We start from the raw sequence: 12,748 nt of genomic DNA on the forward strand, positions 1-12,748 counted from the left end.
CTCCAGCTAGAAGAGGTTGTGTACTTGGGAGCCCTTTTCTAATAACAGCAGTTCTAAATTTTCACTACAGCTAGTTTTATTTTCCAATTCGGTCTTGCTGTCTCCCTCTCCCTCCCTCCCTCCCTCTCCCTCCTTTCTCTGAAGGCACGCTGACTTAATGACTATTCATCCTTTCACGTTAGGGGGAAAATACTAACTACAGAATAAGAGAGTGTGTGTACTGGCAAGATCATTAGTCTGAATAAATGTGACAGCCAAGTTGCACCAGAAATACCACAGTTAGCGGTAAGCAGAAACTACAGCTTTGGGTGAAAAATACTATAATTATGAGGGTTTGAGGGGCGGAGGGGCTCAAGGAAACCTCCACAGTTTTTATCTGCAAAGAAATCGATAGCAGTTCTGACTGCTTCTTTACACAGGAGTAGGGCTAGGTGAATGAAAGAGCTTATTGATTTGCCTGAGTGATGTTACTGTAGCAAATAATGGACTGGAAGAGAAAAGGCTTGTAGATACAAAGCAATGTTTTTTAGGACATCTGTATTTATTTATGCAGCTACATATCCCTGGCTGTGTATAAGAGGATTAACTTCTTCTTTATGTGTATTCTATCACAAGTACATTCCAGATGGCTAAGATCTTCCATTCACTATTACTACTACTAGGCCCAACATTACTCACCTAGCTTGTATCTGAGGAAGAATCTGAGGAAGAATCTGAACCCAAAGCCAGTATCGTGAATTGGACCAAGTCATGAAAGTTTCCATCCTATGGCTAATAATATAGGTTTGTATCCAATAGCATAAAAAACAATATACTATCTACATAATAATGACATTCCTATAGGGCTCTTATTCTTCAGTCACATAAAAATCTCCCCCCCTCCAAAATAGTTCTGCTTAAATGACTCTGCACGCACCCAAAGATGGCACACACCTGTCTAAATATAATCTGGGAGTAAAGCTCTGCTGGAAATGAAGGAGATATATTTCCGTGCTAATTTGTCATAATGGTCCATTCACACCAGCAGAGTTATATGTACATTATCTCTTCTATCTCCAAGACATACTGTCAGGAAATTAAGTTAAGAATAGATATTCTCCTGCCCCCACTCAGTATTACAAAAATATGCTTTTTTCTTAAGTCATAAGCTTCTTGCCTCCTTCCCATACACTGATGAACTGAAGACAACCTTGCAAGATGGCTGACAAGAACAGATATTGTCAGATAAAAATCACATGAATTTATTATTTTTTATTATTTTTACCTTTGAGGTAACTTGAACCAAAAAGGGAGGGAGGGGAAAAGCACCACCCTAAAGTCTTTGCAGTGCTTCAAAAGCCTTCACAATCTATTTGAACAGTGGTTATATTTGGGCAGAAAAAGTTGATGTGTGTTGCCCATAGGCAATGATCACTCTTATTATACCATTGCCATGGCCCAGTGAAAACTGCCCATTGTATACATCCTATCAGTACAAATCCTATGCATGTTTATTTGGAAGCTTGTTCAAAAGGTTTTGACTCCTAAATATGTGAGCCTATCAGTGCACATTTACTTTGGAAGGGCTGTAGCTCAGTCGTAAGGTATGCACATTGCATGTTGAAGGGTTCCAGATTCAATCCCTGGTATATCCAGTTTGAGCTGGCAATATTCCCTGCCTGAAATCCTGGAGAGCTGCTGGCTGTCAGTATGAAGAATCATGAGCTAGATCAGGGTTTCTCAAACTTGGGTCTCCAGCTGTTTTTTTGGTACTACAATTCCCATCATCCCTGACCACTGGTTCTGCTAGGTAGGGATGATGGGAGTTGTAGTCCAGCAACAGCTGGAGACCCAAGTTTGGGAAACCCTGAGCTGGATGGAGCTGGTCTCACTTGGTGTATGGCGGCTTCTTGGATTCCTATTTGGAAGAAAATCCCACTTTGTTCAATGGGGCTTAATCCCTCATTAGTGTGCTGAGGATTGTAGCCTATACGAATATGTCATTAAACAGGTATTTAGGAACAGGAGCCAACAGAAATCTAGTACCATGACCACAGTTTTTCCTTTAAAAAAATCCTCATGCAGGACTAGACCCACACCAATCCCATAGAGATATACACTAAGCAGAAACTAGCACTTATCTAATAAAGTTTGAAACTTTAGTCCAGCCAGTGCCTAAAGGCACTTCCAGACTGAGATCTGTTCAGCTTCCAGTTATACTCAAGACCTAGAAAACACACAAGAACTTTGCCAGGTCTCATACTGAAGCTTGCAAGTCCAAATCCCAGGAGGGAGAAATTAAGGCGAGATGGAAAAATAAATAAATAAAAATATGAAGGATTTGCTGTTAAAACCCTCATGCAATTGTGCACCTTTTTTTTTTTTTTAAGGAAGCATGGCCTCCCATGCCTAGCAAGCTTCAGTCGAAATTCTTCCCAAATGGAGCACAGAGCAGGACATTTTCCTGAAACTTCTGCCAAATGTTTTAAATGCAGGATTGTGGGTTTCCCACCCACCGCTGTGTTGTCATAAAGTGGAGGGTCCTTTTTGGATCCACTCCAGCAATATAGTATGAGAATATTGAATCTTTAATTGTTTTTTTCCCAGCAGGTTTCTTTCTTCTACAAATCACATTGCCAGTGTAGCTGCATTCATGTACTTCTACTTACTCTGCATACACAGACCATCTGTGCAGTTCTTGGACTGTAAGACAAGGCCTTCACAGTCTTTCCCCCCATTCTTTGGTGCTGGGGCCATGCATTCCCTCCTGCGCCAGTGGGTACACTCTGTTCCGCAGGTAGACCATTTACTCCACGGTGTCCACCTTCCATCTACTGTTCCAGAAAAAAGTAAAAAAAAATAAATCAATTTTGAAGGGGAGGGAGGCAAGAGGCAGAGATGCAAATAAAGACTTGGTTATAAAGTCTTTTTTTAAAAACAAAACAAAACCCAGATGCGAATCTGATGTGCATGAAGAGTGGTACAACATTTGAGAAAGCCGATATTTTATTTATCCAAAATACAGATCATGCAATATCAAGGATATTTATTTTAGTCTGAAAATACTCTGAAGCCTATATTAAAGGGCTTCGTTTCAGTCTGTTTCTGGACCATTTGCCTTATTTGTTTAAGGAACAGCCTAGATTGTGGGGGTGCCATGCTGTAATGAAGTCTTACGGTGATCTGACATTAAATTCATATTGCTCAAGGACAGCAAATTCCACCCAGAAAACTGCTAGCGTATGTACATATGCAGCCCTTTCTATTTGGCTACTAACACCCTGATTCAGTGGACACTTCCAGATTCCCACTATTTGTTGGGTGGGATTTAATGCATCCCAGAAAATTCAGGTTGTGCAAACTTGGCTTGTACAACAAACCCTCTTCCAAATAAAAATCTGTACTTTTTACAGCAAAGAAAAGTGAAGGAGAATGTGGTGGGATAAGAATTGCTTGACACTGTGACATATAGCATCACTGCAAACAAATAGGACGAAATCTAACAGCTAACATTGTATAACACCTCCACAAACTTTGTGCGAACATAAATCATGTTTAACATCCAATATGAAGCGTATATGGAAGCAATCAGTGACTCTGATGCGGTCACTGACTTCATGATAAGATTGAGCCCAACTATCCACAGTGATGACTTTCTGCTTTAACAAATGCTTGTAGTATGAGAAGCAGCAGTCTAAAAGCAAGCTGCCGAGCTACCACCTTCATCATTAGAGTTTGTGTCACTCATTAGATTTAATAATCCTGATTAGCTGAACCATAATTCTCACTTGCCACCCCATCCAAACACACAAGATTTGAGCACAGATGCAGAAGTGACACTAAATTTCTGACCCTCCTTGACCCCCAAACACTGTTGCCCTTAGGCTGTTTCCTCTGCCAAACATGCTCTCTGGTTCTTTTGCATACTTGGACAACATCAACAGTATCACAAGCAACTGAAGCACATAGTGAGATGGGAAGTTGGACACTTGCCCTCTCTTTGTCCATCATCTTAGAGCCCTACATAACAGTGCACTAGGGAGAGAGACACAGTGGTCTTTGAGATTTGTAGTATTCCAAGTGCTATTGCTTCGGTTACTACAACTATCAAGGGCCAGAAAGTCATGGTGACAGATAGGAAGGTAGACAGACCTCCCCATATCCCATTTCCCCACATACTACTGCGGTTCATGTTGTCACTGGCCAGGTACACGTGTGTGTGTGTGTGTGTGTTTTCTGGGTCTGATGGAGATAGGTAGGATGGGTCATTTTCAGATACTTGTGTTGGTTCAGAAAATTATCCAAGTTCTTTCTTTGTGTTTATTTTGTTTTGCAGAGGTGGGGGTGGAACCTCAGATTATTTGAAAATCAATCCCAAATGAGATGTGGAGAGTTTACCAGTCTCTATTTATTCATTATGTTTTTTACTAGTCAATTTATAGATTGCTTACTATAAAAAAAATATCTTCAGGCAGTTTACAAAAACAAAATATCTAAAATATGCTTTAAAACAAAATATATCGACAAGTATTCAAAAATATCAAATCTCTAGTGAGCAGGATGATATCAAGTCTTTGAGCAAGGTGACCAAAATGTAGCAAGAAGGGGGAAAGTTCCCCTCTGAATGCCCTTGTTTGTCCTGGCAGGTAAAAAAGTCTTCACCCAAGAGCTTAAAATATTGTTTTCAGCTTTACTGCTCAGAATCATTTTATATACTTAAATTCCAGTTTACTTCCAGAGATTTCAACAGAGCTAAGACTTAAGTCTCTTAAGATTTTGAGCTTTGAAATGTTACGTAAATTGCAAATTACAAAGAACAGAGATGGCGGGTAAGCTTTGTGCAATAATTGGAATGAACCTACTGCTGTTTGCACACCATTCTGTGCATTTATATAACAGAATGAAACATTTACCCGCTGAAAGGGAGGGGAGGGGGGAACAAGAAAACAGTTATCTCCCAAAAGCTTGATGCTAGAAGAACAAGATTGAAACAAAATATACAGAAGTGGACCCATCAGAGTTATATTTGACATACCTGGACACAATGTGGTACAAGCTATTTTCTGCAAACTTTGGCCTTCACAGAAGGCACCTCCATTGAGTGGAGCAGGGTTGGTACAGGTTCTTGTGCGCTTCTGGGAGCCTTTTCCACAACGGCTGTTGCAGACAGACCACTCGGTCCAGGTTGACCATCCTCCATTGACTGAGAAGACAGAGAAATCGAGAAGGCTCAAAGGCAGGGTATATAAGTCAATGAACACTGAGATTTCACAGGAATCCTAATGCTTTTACTATTTCATGTAGCGTGTTGGCCTCTTTATTAAGCCAGGTATGGTGAATGTTGGAGCTTTAGTTATCTATACACATGAACTGGTGCTTCTTAAAAGCCGAAGCTCTTCACTCTTATGTATTGCATGCAATTTCCCTTTTGGTTTCCAACAGCCTGCCAAACTCCTCAGTTAAGTGCACTACAATTAGGGTAGTGATTCAACTGATCTTTATTTCCATCCCGGCTGATATGTGGAACACTGGCACACATTTTATGAATTCTAATTAAATGAATCAGCAAATGCAAATGAGTAATGTATCCCTCCCCTAGTAGATGTACCAACCCTAATTACAAAATTCCTTTTCTAAGGGAGCATTAATTCACTACTCTGTTATCAGTTAACTTTTCTCCCCTTCCCATTTTAAACAGCGTTATATGGCATGCCACTAAAATGCACCCTTCCCAGAGATAGATGGACTTCCAGACTGCTCTGATGAAGCTCACAATTGCTAGGAGTAAGGGGCTGTGCTATATTGTTTTAACTACTTTATCTGTTTTATTTTTATTATCTTGCCTGGTGCCAGGCAAAAATATACATCTTGTGCAGGCCTTTGGCTAATTAAACAATCGGTGGCCTATAAAACTGTATATGTTGGGGTTGTGTGTGTATTGTTTTAGTTTGTTATTATGGAATATATGTTTATGTTTTCATATTGTAAACTGCCCTATGATCTTTGGATGAAGAATAATATAGAAATTTAATAATTAGTATAATAATATTAATGCTTACCACGTGACAACAGCCTGTTGAGAATTCTGAAGGTTGTCCTGCCTTGAGGCAGAGAAAGTTGAAAATGAATGCAACCACATAGACAGAAAAGGTGCTCTTAGTCACCTCTCTTTCTCTTTATAAGTTCTTTATCTCCCTTTATCTCTTCCCTAGGAAGCCTTCAGATTTCTCAACAGCAGAACGCCAGGCTGCTCTCACATGTTGAATGTAATATGGGGTCTAGGCTCTAATTCTTGCAGGCCAAAGGCAGTATTGACTGCATATTCCCACTGGTTCGGTTTTTATGCCTTGGTAATGAAATGTGAAAAAAGGCAAGGCATGGGACGTCAGCATTCCACAGTAACAAGAAGAACTAATTTCTTCAGCTCACTGTGTTTTGATTAAAAATGAGAATGTAAGAAGACTCCTTCTGGATCAGACCAAAGACTTACCTAGCCTAGCCTTTGATTTGCACAGTTGCCAACCAGCTTCCCATGGGAAGCCTACAAGCAGAGTATGAGCACCATCACACTCTCCCCACTCATGTTCTCCAGCAACTGGTTTTCAGATGCATACAGCCTCTGATACTGGGAATAACTGATATCCAGTGTGACTAGCAAACAAAAACACCATTCTCTACATGCTCTATTGGAAAACAAAAAAAGCTCAGTGCACCTTTGCTCTACTCATTCCTGCACCGGTGCCTATCCTCATTTGCAGCATGCCGTAGGTCAAGGGTAGAGAGCGTAAGGCCCTCTATATGTTGCTGAACTTAGCCTCCAACAACCTTGACCACTGGCTTCTGTATAGGATTGAATGGCTGTTTTCCTTAATTCACTGACAGTCTTTGTCACAGAGGTGTGAGCTCATGCAAAAAGTATCTTAGGTAGGCTTATCAGGTTTTCAACTCCAATCCCCTATTCCTCACAGCATTTCAGCAACAGGTGACGAAGTTCCACCTACCTAGTCAAACTCTTTGTGTTTGGAAAGAATAATTATATATAGTGTGTGCTGAGCCTTGCTTCTGTTCCTGCATGCTATTGTGCTCTCCAGCTGAACTATGCTGTGTGCGTCTGTTGGGCCTCCTTTGTATCACAAATACTGCTAATTAGCTGTATTCAACCATTTTCCTCACAGAAAGAGGAATGAAAAGCCCTCACTGTGACTTCGCTGAGACAACTGCTTACAATTAAGCGAAACTGCTGCCCTACCTGCAAAATAAAAGTTCTAGCATAATCTGTCTTGTAATTAAACTGATTGTGATAAAAGCAACAAGGATCATCTATGGTACCATTAGAGCTAGGTTTTATCCTCACAATACTTTTCTCACTTTAGTAGACAACAAAGGACAGTTTATATGTACATTGTTCCAGCCACATGGAGCCAACTGGGAAACTTCTATGTGGTATGGCAGTTCTGCACTGGGGGCATTATATGCAGGGATGCTTAATAAGTGGATTGCATAGATGGATTTGCCTGGATTATGTGATGAGGCAGAAGACTTCATGATTTAGAGGATCAGTGTAGCTTTATGACAACACTGCCATAGCTAGTGCAGTGAAATTTGAGATGCTGAAACATTTGCCAATTGTCCACAGGCTTTGTGTTTGGGGAGGAGGGGAAGAGGGCAAGAACCTTTGTGATTTATTCCATTCCACACAGTGCTAGTCCCAAAAATAGTTGGTGACAAGGTCTATAGACCAGTTTGGGTCATTTGATCTCTCCATCAAGTACAATCTTTGGTTGGGCAAGTGGCTATTGGAGAAGAGATGTCCATTGTGTTCTGCTAGTGTTTTAATGACATTTGATTGCTTTTCAGGATAACTACTCTAATTCAAACTGTTTTAATGGCTCACTAGTGTCACTGTTTTTATGGTTATCTTTGTTTAATCTGCAGATTTTGTTATTTGCTGCTGTTGTTTTAATGCTATTGATTAGTTTAGCCACCGTTAGTCATTTGCAAAAAGGCAAAATATAAATCCCTAAATACACATACACACATGTCCCCCTTGTCCAAGAAGGTCTTTCCAAGGGATATACATTTTAGCTGACAGCCATGTGATCAAGTGCATATTCTGCTTGCCTGGAGAGAAATAGCCAGCTGGATGGTACAACTCACTATATTAATTTGGTAGATCAAGCTGTAGTTTCATTGTGAGGCAACACCATTTCCCCTTACCATAGACAATGACAGCAGCAGTCGTGCTCTTCCTCTTGGCCACAATGTTTTTGGCAACACAAGTATAATTGGCTGTGTCAGAGAGGCGTGCCTGCTTTATGATCAGGTTGTGGTCAATAGTGATGTAAAAATTCCGGTCTTCAACGGGATCAATCACCTCTTCATTTTTCAGCCACTCTACCTGTTGAGATTCACAGGGAAGGTCAGCAGCCCCTACCAGAAATAGCATGCAGTGGAGTTTTTTTTTAAAATTAATATCTATATCAGAAGACTAGACATGTAGGAAGCTGCTCTATACGGAATCAAAAAACTGGCCCATCTAGCTCAGTATTGTCTACATACAGGGCCACCAAGAGACAGAAACAGATGGCACTCTGAGCTTTTGCATATATAAATGTAAGTCAATAGGCCTCTTGAAAAGGAAAATATGAAGCAAAATGTGTACGGGAACTACTGCATTCCTACCCTGCCCTTCGGCAATACTCTTAGAGTGTCTAGCAATAAAAATGTACAATACAGATAGAATCAAAGAATGTTACAATAAATGATGCATCTTGGCTGAGTGTGCTCACAATGCTATAGGCTTGCAAATCTGCCTCCCTCACATATTACATTTGTAGACATAAACCCAAAGCATTTTACAAGTAAAACATCTTGTGTTCAGATGTAGAAACAAGGATAATGTGTGCATAGCTTCTACTATATATGCTACAAGCATATTAGCCACAGTTGCAACTTAACACTCCTAATCTTTATACAAACATTTAAAAAAAATGTTTGTAGACAAACAGAGGGAAGTAGTTAAAGATATAGACATGCGTTCTCTAGCTATACAATATTCCATTCATTTCCACTCCAGAGAAGCACCCCATTCTCCCAGAGCTGCCTGAGGTAAGCTAGTCTAGCATAACTTGGCTGAACATTCAGTGGCTTATTTGCTTTTGAACTGAGCATGCTTTAGAGACCCAGGATGGATCAAAGCAGTGCCTTCATGTCACTGGATCATTGGAATTTGTGCCCAGCAATTTAATGAAACGAAGAAAAACAGAAATATTCTCAGCCCCTGGCCAACCCAATGGAACACAGAAGGGTCTCACTACTAATAAAGACCCGGTTTGTCCTGACAAACATCCCCTTTACCCTAAACCATTTGAACATCTGCCCGAGGAGACTGGAAGCCAACGAAGCCTGCTCCATCTTATTTCAGTCACAGAAAACACTATGAGCATATAGGCAGTAAGCCTCTCCCGTTTTCAGTAACACAAAGCTTGATTCATTCCTTGCTAGAACCAGTTAAGTCCCACCAAAGGAATGATTACTCCAAGGCAGGAATATGCATATTTGAACCAAGTGTTCTATGTTATCCCATACATGATCATCTGGTGCGAATGTGCAAAGCCTTGTCCATAGGTAGGCATGCACATCACCTGCAATCCTCACCACTGTGGTGCCTAAAGGCAGCTGAGTAGCTTAAGAGGTGTAGAAGAGGCTAGTTAGAGACTCGGCAGATGGTGGCAGAACTGCTTCCTTTTTCTGACATCTGTACCCAAGGTAGTTACCTCCCTCTGCCTAGTGATATGGTGGGGTGTCCAACAGAATTTAATGAAATGGACTTCTATATAACAAACTTATCTATGATCCTTATTTGTTAAAGAAGGATGATACTTAGTTGTTGTTGTTTACATACTTGTTACCACAAAGTACAAGGAAACCAAAATACTTTGCACACTTTGCTGCAAAAATCATACCAATATAACGACAGTGCTTTTCAAATATGGAAACTAAACAACAGAGAAGCAATCACTAATGATGTAACCCAATACATATCTACTTCAAAATAAGTCCTACAGAGTTTGATGGGGCTTACTCCCAAGTGAATGAGTACGAGTACAAAATGAAGTACAAAATTAACTTTATTAAAAAGTACAGTAAAACCAAATACTGCCCATTGTAGATGTAATAATACAGGCAAACTGGCTCAAGGTATGTTGAGAACCCAGATAACGTAAGCACAGCTGCACAAAGCCACAAGAAAGACAAGATGGAGTTGAGATATGGGGCAGAGTCACGTAAAAGAAGATGATTGGAAAAACCTCTCTAATGATGTTTGCCATTTTCTCCTGTACCTTAGGCTAACTTCCCTCCTATGGTTCCATCTCTTTCATAATGTTTCTCAAAATCAAGCCTTGCTATGCCTTCTTCATCAGAGCTCTGTTATAATTTCTTCTAAAATGCTGGATACACACTCAGAGGATAAAAATTCAAACCATTTGCCACTGTTTTATGTGTATAATTTATCATAAAAGACAGGATATTGCATTTTAAGCTCCTTGGGGCTTTGACCAAAACCACCAGATCTACTTGTAGGGCCTTTAAAAAATGAGAGAGTCATAATGCCACTGGTAATAGTACTATATAAGGAAAACAACAATTGCTCCAGATAGAAAATGCACATTGCAATTACCTCAGGAAAATGAAGGACAATTTGCAATAAAAAGTCCTGCTTCATCTATATTTTCACATATTTCAGTAATTTAGGAGCTCCATATTACTATATTTCTATACTTTATGCTTCTTTAGATTAGACACCCCTGTGATGTCATCAGATTTATATCCTCTAATTTTGGTGCTAATTGAAGCTTCTGTTCTAACAGAACAGTTGTGCCATGGATAAAGGGTTAAGGCCCTACTTACTCAATACCATGGAGCCAATCTGGATCAGGGCCCTCCACAGCTGCCATTTTTAAAAAGAAGGTTATTGCAACTGGTATATATATGTAAATAACACATCTGCTTATGAATCCAGGTTTTCTGACTCTGATAGCAGGATTTCTTTATCCCTACTGTCCTCGTTTGCACGTAACACTTAGCTAAACTATGGCTTAGTATGAATGAGCAAATGTGTGGGCTTCCAAAGAAAACATGGCAGCTGTTTTGGTCCTTTCCTGCCCATTCTGCTGCTGTGCCAAGCCATGGTTTGACTTAACAATGTTTCCTGAATTCATGTTTATGGTTTAACTCTCCCAGACAAATTTTGAGCTGTAAACCATAGGACACACAGCTCACAGTTAGTCTAGAAGAGAGTATATGGAACATGAGCCAGGGTTTGGATGCAACACAAACACAAGCCATAGCTTAACTTAGTGCAATGCAACCACATAACAACCACAGGAGCAAAGCAGCCACAAACTCCCCACTAGGAGCTCACACATTTTCTTGTTTGCGGTAAGCCAATCATGGCTCACACAAAGGGAAACTGAAGAGAGTTTGGATTTGATATCCCGCTGTATCACTACCCAAAGGAGTCTCAAAGCGGCTAACAATCTCCTTTCCCTTTCTCCCCCACAACAAACACTCTGTGAGGTGAGTGAGGCTGAGAGGCCTCAGAGAAGTGTGACTAGCCCAAGGTCACCCAGCAGCTGCATGTGGAGGAGCGGGGACGTGAACCCGGTTCACCAGATTACGAGTCCACTGCTCTTAACCACTATACCACACTGGCTACATCACACTGAAGGAGCTTTGAATGTGAGCAAAATATTAACGTATCTCTCAACCATGCCAAAATTTCATGCTAAAAGATGCATATATATTCTCTCATCCTCCTCACCTACATCTTCAATATGGGAACAATTAGCCCACAAAGGCTAGAGCACCTTTCATGCACAGTGATAACATAATAGATAAGTCACTGAAGCTCCTTTGCTTTTTTGATGCACACCATTGCCCATAAAGAAGCAGCTGTGATACCCACAGGGTCCCAACACCCTAACACCATAAATACTATAGTGCTGTTGCAGAATTTTCACTGTAACAAAGCACCTGGATAATTCTTCCAATATGTCAGCCTAAGGAAAATGTGATTGCATGCAACTTCATGCCCTCCCTGTGTGTGAACACACACACACACACACACACACACTATTGCTAAAGCATGTGCAAGGCTTTCATGACACTGCATTCATAGGGAAGAAATGCACAATCCACTGTGGCAGCAATTTAGAGCACTTTGCACCTTGTAGTTCCTGCATTCTCTTGCTCACTCTCTCCTACTCCCTGGTGGGAGACAGATGTGTTGTCTCTAATTATTCACTGATTGGCATCGGAAGATATATTAACATAATTGGCACATTTGTTCTAATTAACTGAGGGAACCTGCCACATGTCACCCAACATGAAATGTGAGACCAACAGCCATCAGCAAGGGAGAAAAACCCACAATTGTCACAAGGGCTGCCTTGCATGGCCCTAATCAGGTCTGTAGAACATTTTGAGCAACTGTTTAATGTTAAAATAATGAATTGAGGGCAGGCAAAGCAAATTAGTTTTAGGTTTTGCATAGTCTACTTAAAAGTCACACCAGTTGATTAGGTGGCGTATATTCAATTTTTAACCTTTGAAAATATAAATCTGTATACAAATCATGGACTGTTGTATTCTTAAAAGAAGCACACTCCTCCTCCTCACAGGAGAAAATGATTTGCCTATCATTTGGGCCTGCTAGAATATACATGCACATCATATAATGAAACCTTATTTTGCATTTAAACTTAAG

The 12,748-nt window shown here is 40.4% G+C and overlaps 1 protein-coding gene across 3 annotated transcripts in view; it reads right to left on the bottom strand.

Annotated features, from left to right (window-relative positions):
• UNC5C (unc-5 netrin receptor C) overlaps positions 1-12,748 on the bottom strand; it is a 317,114-nt gene that overhangs the window by 69,072 nt on the left and 235,294 nt on the right. For 2 of the 3 annotated variants that reach the window (XM_083458646.1, XM_083458644.1), the window contains exons 5-7: positions 8,197-8,377; positions 5,015-5,182; positions 2,649-2,813 (exon numbers count right to left, since the gene is read on the bottom strand). In XM_083458646.1, the coding sequence (XP_083314772.1) occupies positions 2,649-2,813; positions 5,015-5,182; positions 8,197-8,377 (514 nt within the window). The remainder of the gene's footprint in view (positions 1-2,648; positions 2,814-5,014; positions 5,183-8,196; positions 8,378-12,748) is intronic. The other variant, XM_083458645.1, reaches the window with a different exon arrangement.

The sequence above is a fragment of the Podarcis liolepis genome, assembly GCF_965112155.1.
Source record: "Podarcis liolepis genome assembly, chromosome: 9".
Lineage (NCBI taxonomy): Eukaryota > Metazoa > Chordata > Lepidosauria > Squamata > Lacertidae > Podarcis > Podarcis liolepis.